The sequence below is a fragment of the Chiloscyllium punctatum genome, chromosome 31, assembly GCF_047496795.1.
Source record: "Chiloscyllium punctatum isolate Juve2018m chromosome 31, sChiPun1.3, whole genome shotgun sequence".
Classification (NCBI taxonomy): domain Eukaryota; kingdom Metazoa; phylum Chordata; class Chondrichthyes; order Orectolobiformes; family Hemiscylliidae; genus Chiloscyllium; species Chiloscyllium punctatum.
The window spans coordinates 66,564,441-66,579,418 of record NC_092769.1 but is presented as its reverse complement, the minus strand read 5'-3'; the positions used below and the strand labels follow the sequence as shown (position 1 = coordinate 66,579,418).

The 14,978-nt window shown below is 52.6% G+C and overlaps 1 protein-coding gene across 1 annotated transcript in view; it reads left to right on the top strand.

The window, feature by feature from the left end:
* Positions 1–781: 781 nt before the first annotated feature.
* Positions 782–14,978, top strand: part of LOC140457008 (membrane-anchored junction protein) — a 39,718-nt gene continuing 25,521 nt past the window's right edge. The window contains exons 1-2 of the mRNA XM_072550906.1: positions 782–823; positions 8,628–8,747. Of these exons, the coding sequence (XP_072407007.1) occupies positions 8,647–8,747 (101 nt within the window). The 5' untranslated portion in view covers positions 782–823; positions 8,628–8,646. The remainder of the gene's footprint in view (positions 824–8,627; positions 8,748–14,978) is intronic.

Here is a 14,978-nt window from a genome sequence, read left to right as displayed (position 1 = left end):
GTAAGGGGCAGGGGCTCCTTATTGGATAGAGCTCTTAAAGATAGTGGAGTCAAGGGTTATGGAGATAAGGCTGGAACAGGATACTGATTGGGAATGATCAGCCATGATCATATTGAATGGCGGTGCAGGTTCGAAGGGCTGAATGGCCTACTCCTGCATCTATTGTCTATTGTCTATTGAATGCTAATGGTCTCAGTTACACCTGTTGGACCATAACTGGGTGTTCCTGTGACCTTTGACTTAGTTGAACACAATTTCTTTGATAGATCCATCCTCCCAATGGATTCCCATGGGGAATGGTCACCCTCTCCATCCTGTTGGCAGCAGTGACCCCTCAAACACGTGACAAGGAATTCCCGCCTCCAGTCAGGGGGCGGGGCTAACGGGTCTCCCGGCTCAAGGGGGCGGGGTTAACTCATCACGAGCGTCACGGGGTGGGGCTAACGGATCTCCCGTGTCTGGGGCGGTGCAAAGGGGTGCACGCGTCAGGGGGCGTGGCTAACGGATCAACAGCGTCAGGGGCGGGGTTAAATGATTTTATACGTCAGAGGGCGGGGCTAACGGCTCTCCCGGTTCAGGGGCGGGATGAACGCAATTCTTACGTCATGGGGCGGGGCTAACGGCTCCCCAGTTCAGGGGCGTGGTTAACGGATTTCTGACGTCGTGGGGGGTGGAGCAGAGAGGAAAAGATCTCCCGCGTCAGGAGGCAGGACGAAGTCATCTCCCGAATCAGATGGCGGGGTCAAAGGTCACTAGTGACAGGCGCGGGACCAACGGTCACTGGGATCAAAGGGGCGGGGCTAACGGATCTCCTCTGTTTGAGGTGTGGGCACTAACAGATCCCCGTGTCAGGGGGTGTGGGCACTAACAGATCCCCGTGTCAGGGGGTGTGGGCACTAACAGATCCCCGTGTCAGGGGGTGTGGGCACTAACAGGTCCCCGTGTCAGGGGGTGTGGGCACTAACAGATCCCCGTGTCAGGGTGTGGGCACTAACAGGTCCCCGTGTCAGGGGGTGTGGGCACTAACAGATCCCCGTGTCAGGGTGTGGGCACTAACAGGTCCCCGTGTCAGGGGGTGTGGGCACTAACAGATCCCTGTGTCAGGGGATGTGGGCACTAACATATCCCCGTGTCAGGGTGTGGGCACTAACAGATCCCCGTGTCAGGGGGTGTGGGCACTAACAGATCCCTGTGTCAGGGTGTGGGCACTAACAGGTCCCCGTGTCAGGGGGTGTGGGCACTAACAGATCCCCGTGTCAGGGGATGTGGGCACGAACAGATCCCCGTGTCAGGGGATGTGGGCACTAACAGGTCCCCGTGTCAGGGGGTGTGGGCACTAACAAATCCCCGTGTCAGGGGGTGTGGGCACTAACAGGTCCCCGTGTCAGGGGATGTGGGCACTAACAGGTCCCCGTGTCAGGGGGTGTGGGCACTAACAGATCCCCGTGTCAGGGTGTGGGCACTAACAGATCCCCGTGTCAGGGGATGTGGGCACTAACAGATCCCCGTGTCAGGGTGTGGGCACTAACAGGTCCCCGTGTCAGGGGGTGTGGGCACTAACAGATCCCCGTGTCAGGGGGTGTGGGCACTAACAGATCCCCGTGTCAGGGGGTGTGGGCACTAACAGATCCCTGTGTCAGGGGATGTGGGCACTAACAGATCCCCGTGTCAGGGGGTGTGGGCACGAACAGATCCCCGTGTCAGGGGGTGTGGGCACTAACAGATCCCCGTGTCAGGGGGTGTGGGCACTAACAGATCCCCGTGTCAGGGGGTGTGGGCACTAACAGATCCCCGTGTCAGGGGATGTGGGCACTAACAGATCCCCGTGTCAGGGGATGTGGGCACAAATAGATCCCCGTGTCAGGGGATGTGGGCACTAATAGATCCCCGTGTCAGGGGGTGTGGGCACTAACAGATCCCCGTGTCAGGGGATGTGGGCACTAACAGATCCCCGTGTCAGGGGGTGTGGGCACTAACAGATCCCTGTGTCAGGGGATGTGGGCACTAACAGATCCCCGTGTCAGGGGATGTGGGCACTAACAGATCCCCGTGTCAGGGGGTGTGGGCACTAACAGATCCCCGTGTCAGGGTGTGGGCACTAACAGATCCCCGTGTCAGGGGGTGTGGGCACTAACAGATCCCCGTGTCAGGGGGTGTGGGCACTAACAGATCCCTGTGTCAGGGGATGTGGGCACTAACAGATCCCCGTGTCAGGGGATGTGGGCACTAACAGATCCCCGTGTCAGGGGGTGTGGGCACGAACAGATCCCCGTGTCAGGGGGTGTGGGCACTAACAGATCCCCGTGTCAGGGGGTGTGGGCACTAACAGATCCCCGTGTCAGGGGGTGTGGGCACTAACAGATCCCCGTGTCAGGGGATGTGGGCACTAACACATCCCCGTGTCAGGGGATGTGGGCACAAATAGATCCCCGTGTAAGGGGGTGTGGGCACTAATAGATCCCCGTGTCAGGGGGTGTGGGCACTAACAGATCCCCGTGTCAGGGGATGTGGGCACTAACAGATCCCCGTGTCAGGGGATGTGGGCACTAATAGATCCCCGTGTCAGGGGATGTGGGCACTAATAGATCCCCGTGTCAGGGGGTGTGGGCACGAATAGATCCCCGTGTCAGGGGATGTGGGCACTAATAGATCCCCGTGTCAGGGGGTGTGGGCACTAATAGATCCCCGTGTCAGGGGATGTGGGCACTAATAGATCCCCGTGTCAGGGGGTGTGGGCACTAATAGATCCCCGTGTCAGGGGATGTGGGCACTAATAGATCCCCGTGTCAGGGGGTGTGGGCACTAATAGATCCCCGTGTCAGGGGGTGTGGGCACTAATAGATCCCTGTGTCAGGGGGTGTGGGCACTAATAGATCCCCGTGTCAGGGGATGTGGGCACTAATAGATCCCCGTGTCAGGGGGTGTGGGCACTAATAGATCCCCGTGTCAGGGGGTGTGGGCACTAACAGATCCCCGTGTCCGGAGATGTGGGCACTAACAGATCCACGTGTCAGGGGATGTGGGCACTAACAGATCCCCGTGTCAGGGGGTGTGGGCACTAACAGATCCCCGTGTCAGGGGATGTGGGCACTAACAGATCCCCGTGTCAGGGGATGTGGGCACTAACAGATCCCCGTGTCAGGGGATGTGGGCACTAACAGATCCCCGTGTCAGGCGGTGTGGGCACTAACAGATCCCTGTGTCAGGGGATGTGGGCACTAACAGATCCCCGTGTCAGAGGATGTGGGCACTAACAGATCCCCGTGTCAGGGTGTGGGCACTAACAGATCCCCGTGTCAGGGTGTGGGCACTAACAGATCCCCGTGTCAGGGGGTGTGGGCACTAACAGATCCCCGTGTCAGGGGGTGTGGGCACTAACAGATCCCCATGTCAGGGGGTATGGGCACTAACAGATCCCCGTGTCAGGGGGTATGGGCACTAACAGATCCCCGTGTCAGGGGGTGTGGGCACTAACAGATCCCCGTGTCAGGGGATGTGGGCACTAACAGATCCCCGTGTCAGGGGGAGTGGGCACTAACAGATCCCCGTGTCAGGGGGTGTGGGCACTAACAGATCCCCGTGTCAGGGGGTGTGGGCACTAACATATCCCCGTGTCAGGGGGTGTGGGCACTAACAGATCCCCGTGTCAGGGGGTGTGGGCACTAACAGATCCCCGTGTCAGGGGGTGTGGGCACTAACAGATCCCCGTGTCAGGGGGTGTGGGCACTAACAGATCCCCGTGTCAGGGGATGTGGGCACTAACAGATCCCCGTGTCAGGGGGTGTGGGCACTAACAGATCCCAGTGTCAGGGGGTGTGGGCACTAACAGATCCCCGTGTCAGGGAGTGTGGGCACTAACAGATCCCCGTGTCAGGGGATGTGGGCACGAACAGATCCCCGTGTCAGGGGGTGTGGGCACTAACAGATCCCCGTGTCAGGGGATGTGGGCACTAACAGATCCCCGTGTCAGGGGATGTGGGCACTAACACATCCCTGTGTCAGGGGGTGTGGGCACTAACAGATCCCCGTGTCAGGGGGTGTGGGCACTAACAGATCCCCGTGTCAGGGGGTGTGGGCAGTAACAGATCCCCGTGTCAGGGGGTGTGGGCACTAACAGATCCCCGTGTCAGGGGACGTGGGCACTAACAGATCCCCGTGTCAGGGGACGTGGGCACGAACAGATCCCCGTGTCAGGAGACGTGGGCACTAACAGATCCCCGTGTCAGGGGATGTGGGCACTAACAGATCCCCGTGTCAGGGGGTGTGGGCACTAACAGATCCCCGTGTCAGGGGATGTGGGCACTAACAGATCCCCGTGTCCGGAGATGTGGGCACTAACAGATCCCCATGTCAGGGGGTGTGGGCACTAACAGATCCCCTTGTCAGGGGGTGTGGGCACTAACAGATCCCCGTGTCAGGGGGTGTGGGCACTAACAGATCCCCGTGTCAGGAGATGTGCGCACTAACAGATCCCGTGTCAGGGGATGTGCGCACTAACAGATCCCCGTGTCAGGGGGTGTGGGCACGAACAGATCCCCGTGTCAGGGAGTGTGGGCACGAACAGATCCCCGTGTCCGGAGATGTGGACACTAACAGATCCCCGTGTCAGGGGGTGTGGGCACGAACAGATCCCCGTGTCAGGGGGTGTGGGCACGAACAGATCCCCGTGTCAGGGGGTGTGGGCACGAACAGATCCCCGTGTCAGGAGATGTGGGCACTAACAGATCCCCGTGTCAGGGGATGTGGGCACTAACAGATCCCCGTGTCCGGAGATGTGGGCACTAACAGATCCCCGTGTCAGGGGATGTGGGCACTAACAGATCCCCGTGTCAGGAGATGTGGGCACTAACAGATCCCCGTGTCAGGAGATGTGGGCACTAACAGATCCCCGTGTCAGGGGGTGTGGGCACTAACAGATCCCCGTGTCAGGGGGTGTGGGCACTAACAGATCCCCGTGTCAGGGGGTGTGGGCAATAACAGAACCCCGTGTCAGGGGGTGTGGGCACTAACAGATCCCCGTGTCAGGGGGTGTGGGCACTAACAGATCCCCGTGTCAGGGGATGTGGGCACTAACAGATACCCGTGTCAGGGGATGTGGGCACTAACAGATCCCTGTGTCAGGGGGTGTGGGCACTAACAGATCCCCGTGTCAGGGGGTGTGGGCACTAACAGATCCCCGTGTCAGGGGATGTGGGCACTAACAGATCCCCGTGTCAGGGGATGTGGGCACTAACAGATCCCCATGTCAGGGTGTGGGCACTAACAGATCCCCGTGTCAGGGGATGTGGGCACTAACACATCCCCGTGTCAGGGGGTGTGGGCACTAACAGATCCCCGTGTCAGGGGGTGTGGGCACTAACAGATCCCCGTGTCAGGGGGTGTGGGCAGTAACAGATCCCCGTGTCAGGGGGTGTGGGCACTAACAGATCCCCGTGTCAGGGGACGTGGGCACTAACAGATCCCCGTGTCAGGAGACGTGGGCACTAACAGATCCCCGTGTCAGGGGATGTGGGCACTAACAGATCCCCGTGTCAGGGGGTGTGGGCACTAACAGATCCCCGTGTCAGGGGATGTGGGCACTAACAGATCCCCGTGTCCGGAGATGTGGGCACTAACAGATCCCCATGTCAGGGGGTGTGGGCACTAACAGATCCCCTTGTCAGGGGGTGTGGGCACTAACAGATCCCCGTGTCAGGGTGTGGGCACTAACAGATCCCCGTGTCAGGTGTTGTGGGCACGAACAGATCCCCGTGTCAGGGGGTGTGGGCACTAACAGATCCCCGTGTCAGGGTGTGGGCACTAACAGATCCCCGTGTCAGGGGATGTGGGCACTAACAGATCCCCGTGTCAGGGGATGTGGGCACTAACAGATCCCCGTGTCAGGGGGTGTGGGCATTAACAGATCCCCGTGTCAGGAGATGTGCGCACTAACAGATCCCGTGTCAGGGGATGTGCGCACTAACAGATCCCCGTGTCAGGGGGTGTGGGCACGAACAGATCCCCGTGTCAGGGAGTGTGGGCACGAACAGATCCCTGTGTCCGGAGATGTGGGCACTAACAGATCCCCGTGTCAGGGGGTGTGGGCACGAACAGATCCCCGTGTCAGGGGGTGTGGGCACGAACAGATCCCCGTGTCAGGGGGTGTGGGCACGAACAGATCCCCGTGTCAGGAGATGTGGGCACTAACAGATCCCCGTGTCAGGGGATGTGGGCACTAACAGATCCCCGTGTCCGGAGATGTGGGCACTAACAGATCCCCGTGTCAGGGGATGTGGGCACTAACAGATCCCCGTGTCAGGAGATGTGGGCACTAACAGATCCCCGTGTCAGGGGGTGTGGGCACTAACAGATCCCCGTGTCAGGGGGTGTGGGCACTAACAGATCCCCGTGTCAGGGGGTGTGGGCAATAACAGAACCCCGTGTCAGGGGGTGTGGGCACTAACAGATCCCCGTGTCAGGGGGTGTGGGCACTAACAGATCCCCGTGTCAGGGGATGTGGGCACTAACAGATCCCCGTGTCAGGGGGTGTGGGCACGAACAGATCCCCGTGTCAGGGGGTGTGGGCACTAACAGATCCCCGTGTCAGGGGGTGTGGGCACTAACAGAACCCCGTGTCAGGGGGTGTGGGCACTAACAGATCCCCGTGTCAGGGGGTGTGGGCACTAACAGATCCCCGTGTCAGGGGGCGTTGGCACGAACAGATCCCCGTGTCAGGGTGTGGGCACTAACAGATCCCCGTGTCAGGGGGTGTGGGCACTAACAGATCCCCGTGTCAGGGTGTGGGCACTAACAGGTCCCCGTGTCAGGGGCTGTGGGCACTAACAGATCCCTCATGTCTGCCAGGAAAAAGTGGTTTTAAGAATTCTACAGTGGTGGTTGGTGCTGATGGTTCCCAATTTAATTTAGACTGTGGGACACTGAATGAATCTGTGGATTCCTGCTGTCATCTTCACACTGAGGCTAACGGTTAAATAATACCCCACGGCATCGAGTGCAGGGCACCATCACCCTCCCTTCCCTTTCTCACAGTTTCTCTTTGAAAAGTCTGTCGAAGATCCCCCCTTGCTTTTCTATTGCTCTCATTTTATCCGATTTACTTTGGTAGGTCACGGTTGAACCTGTTTCCGATGCCCTTTCACCTCTGACCTCCTCGCTGCGCAACTTGGTGGGGTTGGTCGCACACCTCACTCCCAAATCCACAGCACCGTGTCCCATGCTGGGTTTGAGGGGGCACAATTCCAGGCTGGCACCCCTCAGGGGCAGGACTGAGGGAATGCTGAACTGTTAGAGGCGCTGCCTTTCAGGTGAGGTGGTCAACCCTGGCTCCGTCTGCCCTCGCCCATCCTCCAGGGTGCCCTCAGCCCAGTGTTTATCCCTCAGCCGGCCGAAGCAAATTATCCGGTGCCTACAGCTTCGCCGTTACTGGGAGCTGACTGTGCACAAATTATATGAAGCCATGGTTCTCTCCAATACAACAGTGACTGCTTTTTCAGGTGTAGGGGCCCATCAGCTCAGTTCTCTAGTTTGTGCCGCTAACCGCGTGGGTTCGGTTCCTGCACCGGCTGAGTTTACCATGAAGGGTTCTCCTTCTCAACCTCCCCCCTTACCTGGGGTGTGGTGACCCTCAGGTTAAATCACCAGTCATCTCTCTCTCTCCCTCCCCTTCCTCTCTCTCTGCACCCCCCCAATCTCTATCTCCCCCCCGCCCCTCTCTATCTCTCTCTCCCCCCTCTCTCTCTCTTCCCTCTTTCTCTGCCCCATCTCTATCTCTCCCTGCCTCTTCTCTCCCCACCTCTCTCTCTCCCCCCTCTCTACCCCCTCTCTCTCCCCACTCTCTCTTCCCCCTCCCTCCCTCTTTCTCTGTCCTGCCTTTCTGTCCCCCTTCTGTCTCTCTCTCCCCCGTCTCTCTCCCCCCCCACTCTCTCCCCCTCCCTTTCTCTCCCCTCTCTCCCCCCCTCCCCACTCTCTCTTCCCCCTCCCCACTCTCTTTCCCTCCTCCCCCCACTCTCTCTCCCCCTCCTCTCTCTCTCTTCCCCGTCTCTCTCCACCCCACTCTCTCTCCCTCCCTTTATCTCCCCTTTCTCCCCCTCTCCTGCTCTCTCCCCCTCTCCTCTCTCTCCCATCTCTCTCCCCACCCCCCACACCCCTCCTCCCCTCTCTCTCTCCACATTCACCCCCCCTCCCCCCTTGCCCCCTCTCTCTCCCCCCTCCCCCCTCTCTCGCCCCCCCCCCCCCCCCCGTCTCTCACCTCCTCTCCCCCCCCACCCCACACCCCTCCTCCCCCCGCTCTAATGATCCTCTCGGACAAGGGTGGCTTTTATATACTTCAAATAGTACTTAATTTACCGTGAGGCACTTTGAAATGCCCCGAAGTCATGAAAATGGCTATATAAATCTTTCCCAATTCCCCTCTGCTTCATTTGTCATTTGCCTTAAATCTGCATCTTCTGTTTATCACCCTTCTGCTGCTACTCTGTTGCAGTATTAAGTTTCAAAAATTTTATTAAATGTTCTCTTAGTCTTTTCTACCCTTAACCGCCCCCTTCTCCCCACTTATATCTGGTCCGTCATTCCAGCAAAGCCCTTGGCGTTCTTCCTGAAGGTTGACCCTTGCTTTATTCTTGTAGAATTCCTGCAGTGTTCCCAATGCCTCTGAAAGCATTCACCTATCCGCTACCCGCGACCAGGTTTGTCCATGCAGGAAGGACTGTCTACAAACTGAAGATGCGTTACAGCTACCACATCAAGTAAGTTCAGGACTTTGTACCAACTTCCTCATGGTTTGGCTGCCTCAGTAGTGCTGGAGACAGATACAGTGTAAGGGGCTTCTCCAATACAACAGCCAGGAGATTCTCACATCGCAGACCAAGCCTCAGACAATGGTGAGGGTATTCAAAATGCTGCACCACTTGTGAGCTTCTTAATGGACTTCACCTCTGGCTCAGCTAATCTGCTGATTGAAAAGTCAAAAGAACTGCAGATGTTGTAAATCAGAAACAAAAAAAAACAAGAATTGCCGGAAAAGCTCAACATCTGTGAAGAGAAATAGTTAAAGAGTTAACGTTTCAGGTCCAATGACCCTTGCTCAGAAAGGCCTGGACAGAGTGGACATTGGGAAGATGTTTGCATTGACTGGAGAGCTGAAGGCACAAGGGCACACGTTAAGAGTAAAGGGAAGACCCTTTAAAATGGAGATAAGAGAGTGGGGAATCTATGGAATTCACTGCCACAGAAGGCTGTGGGGGCCAGATCATTGAGTACGTTTAAAACAGAGATAGATAAGTTCTTGGTTGCCAAGAGGTTAGAGGGTTACGGGGAGAAAGCAGGAAAATGGGGTTGGAAACCTTATCAGGAGAAAGTGAGAGACTGCAGATGCTGGAGATCAGAGTCGAGAGGGTGGTGCTGGAAAAGCACAGCGGGTCAGGCAGCATCCGAGGAGCAGGAGAATCAACAGTTCAGGCATAAGCCCTTCATCAGGAATCCATTCTTGATAAAGGGCTTTTGCCCAAAACGTCGATTATCCTACTCCTCGGGTGCTGCCTGACCCTGCTGTGCTTTTCCAGCATCACACTCTCAACTTTGAAAACCTTATCAACCATGATTAAATGGCAGAGCAGACTCGATCGGCTGAATGGCCTAATTTCTGCTCCTATCTCTTATGGTCTTATGATCCTTGTGGAACACCATTGGTCACAGGGCTCCTGTCTGAAAAGCAACCCTTCACCACCACCCTCTGTCTTCTATCTTTGAGCCAGTTCTGCATCTAAATACCTAGTTCTCCCTGTATTCTATGTGATCTCACCTTGCTAACCAGTTTGCCGTGAGGAACCTTTGACGTGACAATGGCAGGTTTTCCTAAAGGACAATTGTGAACCCGATGGGTTCTTACAAGAATCAATGATTGTATGACAGTTATTATGTCCTGAGACTGGCTTTATATTCTAAATGCCAAGTTGAGATTGAACCCAGGTCCAGGGAGCATTGACCTGAGCTGGATTACTGGTCCAGTGTGATTCCATTGTAGCGCCATATCATGTGAAGCACCATTGCAGAGTTTATAAGGTAAAAGGTGTTAAATAGATATAGGTTGTTGCATATGATCATATACCTACTGCATTCCATGCTGGGTTTGCTGGCTTAGAATATAGAACAGAGAACAGGACAGCATAGGAACAGACCCTTTGCCGCGCAATGTTGTGCCAAACATGATGCCATGTTAAAGTAATCCCTTCTGCCTGTCCATATCCCACCATTCCTTGCTTATTCACGTGCTTATCTAAAAGCCCCTTACACTGTATCTGTCTCCAGCACTACCCCAGACAGAATGTTCTGGGCACCTTCTGTGTAAAAAGACTTGCCTCTTACATCTCCCTTTGAACTTTTCCCCTCTTACCTTAAATGCATGCCCTCTAGTATGACACATTTCAACTCTGATAAAAGATCCTTGCTGTCAACCTGATCTATGCCACTCAAAATTTGATAAACTTGTATTGGGTCTCCCCTCACCTTCTGCTTTTCCCGAGGAAACAGCTCCAATTTTTCCAGTCTCTCCTTCTAGCTCACACCCTCTAATCCAGGCAGCATCCTGACAAACTTCTTCTGCACCCTCTCACAAAGCCTCCATGTCCTTCCTGTAGTGTGGCAACCAGAATTGAATGCAATATTCTAAAAAGGCGGCCTAACTAAACTTTTATAAGCTCACTTCCTGTCTCTTGTACTCAGTGTCTTGACCAATAAAGGCAAGCTTCCCATACGCTTTTCTTACAGCCCTGTCTACTTATGTGGCCACTTTCAGGGAGCTATGGACTAGAACCCCAAGATCCCTCTGTATATCAAGCATGTTAAGTGTCCTACCATTAACTGTATACTTTTCCTTAACATTATCACCTCACACTTGCTCGGATTAAACTCCATCTGCCATTTCTCTGCCCATATTCGCAACTGATCTATATCCTGCTGTATCCCTTGACAATCTTCTACATTATCCATGACTCCATGATCTTTGTTTCATCTGCAAAATTACTAACCCATCCATCCGTAAGACCTTAAGACAAGGAGCAGAAATTAGGCCATTCAGCCCATCAAGTCTGCTGCACCATTCAGTCATGGCTGATAAGATTTTCAACCCCATTTTCTCATTTTCTGTCAGTAACCTTTGATCCCCTTGGCAGTCAAGAAGTTATCTATCTCAGTTTTAAACGTACTCAATGACCTGGCTTCTGCAGCCTTCTGTGGCAATGAATTCCATAGATTCCCCGCTTTCTGGCTGAAGAAGTTTCTCCATATCTTCGTTCTAAATTCTTCCCTTTATTCTTAAGCTATGCCGTAAGGTCCTCATTTCTCCTACCAATGGAAGCATCTTCCCAACGTCCACTCTGTCTAGGCCACTCAGTTTTCTGTAGGTTTCATCAGATTCCCCCCCTTCCCCATCCTTCTAAACTCCATTAATTATAGTCCCAGAGTCCTCAAACATTCCTCATATGTTAAGCCTTTCATTCCTGGAACCGTTCTTGTGGACGTCCTCTGGACCCACTCCAGGACCAATGCATCCTTCCTGATGTATGGGTCCAAAATTGCTCACAGTACTCTAAATGTGGTTTGACCAGGACCTTATAAAGCCTCAGAAGTACATCCCTGCTTTTATGTTTTGGACTTCTCGAGATGAATGACAACATTGTGTTTGCTTTCCTAACGACTAACTCAACCTGCCTTCTTCCACACAGCTAATCTTCTATCCATGCTATTTCCTTACCGCTAACACCATGGGCCCCTATCTTACTCAGCAGCCTCCTGTGCGGCACCATATCAAAGGCCTACTGGAAATCTAGACAGATAATATCCATTGGCTCGCCTTGGTCTAACCTGCTCGTTACCACCTCAAAGAATTCATGGCTTGGTCTGGTTAGCATCACTCTCTCTCCCCACTGATGTTGGACTGGGGTGGACAAGGTCAGAGGTCACATGACACCAGGTTATAGTCATAACATGGAAACAGGCCCTTTGGCCAAAACTGGTCCCTGGTCCCCACTCAGCTAGTTCCAATTGCCTGCATTTAGTCCATATCCCTCTAAACCCTTCTCATTCATGTACCTATCCAAATGTTTTTTAAATGATGCTATTGTACCTGCCTCAATCACTCTCTCTGGCAGCCCATTCCATGTACACTCACTGTGTGAATAAGTTGCCCTTCAGATCTTCTTAAACATTTCCCCTCTCACCTTAAACCTACGCCCTCTAGTTGTCAATTCCCCGTCCCTGGGAAAAAGACTATATACATTCATCCTATCTATACCCCTTATGATTTTATACACATCAGTAAGGTCACTCCTCATTCCAAGGAATGAAGTCCAACCTCTCCCTATAACTCAGGCCTGGCAACATCCTCGTAAATCTTCTTTGCGCTCTTTCCAGTTGAACTATGTCTTTCCTATAACACTGTGACCAAAACTGTATGCAGCACTCCAAGTGTGGCCTCACCAATGACTTATACGGCTATAACATAGCATCCCAACTCCTATACTCAGTGCCTAGACCGATGAAGGCCAGCAAGCTAAATGCCTTCTTCACCACCCTGTCTCCCTGTAACACTGCTTTCAAAGGACTATGTACTTGTACTCCTAAGTCCCTCTATTCCACAACAATAGTCCACCTGGTTTATTTGGAGTCACAAGCTTTCGGAATGCTGCCCTTTGTTAGGTGAAACGAGGAGAAACATACAGGCACAAAACTTATAATCAGAGACCTCAAACAAATGGTGTGAGTGGACTGTCCAGGCTGAAGAATAGATCTCTGCAGGTAATCTAGAGTGTCAGACAGTCTGATTAAAGTGTCAACAGCCGAATAGCATATGAAGGCATAATCTACAGTATAATCTGATGAATTGAGGCAGAGAGATAATTACAAAAAAATTAAAAATAAAGTGATGTTGGAAACAAATCGAGTGACTAGAATAACCTGATAGGTATAAGAATTGTATGCCAAGGATCTAACCAAAGTAACAAGTACCTATCTTAATTAGTTTACACACTTTTGGATTGATTTGGGATGCCGGTGATGGACTGGGATGTACAAAGTGACAAATCACACAACACCGTTATAGTCCAACAGGTTTAACTGGAAGCACACTAGCTTTCGGAGCACCGCTCCTAGTGCTTCCAGTTAAACTTGTTGGACTATAACTTGGTGTTGTGTGATTTGTCACTTTTGGATTAGTTGTTACTTTGGCATGCAATGTGACTCTTACACGTATCATAGTATTCCAGTCCCTTGGTTTGTCTCCAGCACCATCATATTTCTAATTTTCTATAATTATCTGTCTGCCTGAATTAATCAGATTATAGGTCATCCCTTTGCATGCTGTTCAGCTGTTGACACTTTACTCAGATTGTCTGATACTCTTGATTACCTGCAGAGATCTATTATTCAACCTGTCGATACTGCACTCGCACCATTTGTTTGAGGTCTCTGATTATAAATTCTGTGCCTGTATGCTTCTCCTCACTTCACCCGACAAAGGGGCAGCGCTCTGAACACTTGTGATCTCAAATAAACCTGTCGGACTATAACCTGATGTTGTGTGACTTTTGACCTTGTCTCCACTGAGACAGGGACTCGAGTCCCAATCTCAAGAGTTGATGGCCAAGGAGCTTGCATACATAATGCAGCCAGAGAGCTGGAGAATCCACCTTTAAGTCCTAACAACAGAGGCCATTGGCAGGTTGTAAATCCAGATATTGCTGGTCAGCCATTTGATGGAAAGAAATCAGAGCTTCTACTATCAGTGTCCATAGCTGTGGGATACAGCATGCATGTAATGGTGTGCACTGCTACAGCAATGCAGCAGGGTGATGGTTTGGTTGGCCTGGATGGCTGGTGTAGATCGATTTGGTGTCACCAGCTCCGGATTCGATCCCTGATCCAGCTGTGGTGAATTCAGGACCTACCTTCTCGGCCTACCCATGATGGCAATAACAGCACCATGATTTGGGCCAGCAATTGGGGAGTGAACTCAAGAAGTGTGAGGGAAAAAAAAAAACGATCATTTCTGGAGCCTTTATTTTGTCATGTTATGTAGTCAGATTGTGCTTTTTTGCTGCCTTGTGACTTCATCTGCATAGCATTTCTATAAATCCTGGAACAAACCTCACCCACCTCCAACTCCCTAACAGTGGTGTATCCACAACATGGAAAAGACCCTTCGGTCCAGTCAGTCCATGGCGACCATAATCCCAAACTAAACTATTCCCATCAGCCAACGCTTGGCCCATATCCCTCCAAATATTTCATATTAATTTACTTACCTAAATGTCTTTTAAATGTTGTAACTGTACCTGCATCCACCACTTCCTCAGGAAGTTCATTCCACACACAAACCACTCTTTGTGTAAAAACAAAAAAAATGCCCCTCATGATTTTTTAAAATCTTTCTCCTCTGACTTTAAAAATAGATCCCGTGGTCTTGAAATTCCCCACCCTAGGGAAAGGAGACCGGCCATTCGCCTTATCTATACCCCTCATGATGATAAATCTCAATAAGGTCACCTCTCAACCTCCTATACTCCAGTGAAAAAAATCTCAACCTATTCAGCCTCTCCTTATAACTCAAACCCTCCATTCCCAGCAACATCCTGGTAAATCTTTCCTGAACCCTCTCCAGCTTGATAATACCTTTCCTATAACAGGACGACCAGAACTGGACCCAGTACTCCAGAAGAGGGCTCAACAATGCCCTGTACAACCTCAACATGACATCCTAATAGGACTAGAGTGAGGGGTTGCAGAAGGCAGTTCACCACCACTGGGGACAATTAAAGATGGGCAATGAGTGTCAGCCCAGCCAGAAAAGTCTACATCCCACAAACGAATAAAAAAAAAACTCCCAAGTCCCACAACTGTTTGACTCTTTCCTCCTCCGAATGCAAATTACTTGACTGGAACTATCTGCAGCAGTCTCTCTTCACTTGAAAGACATTTGCACA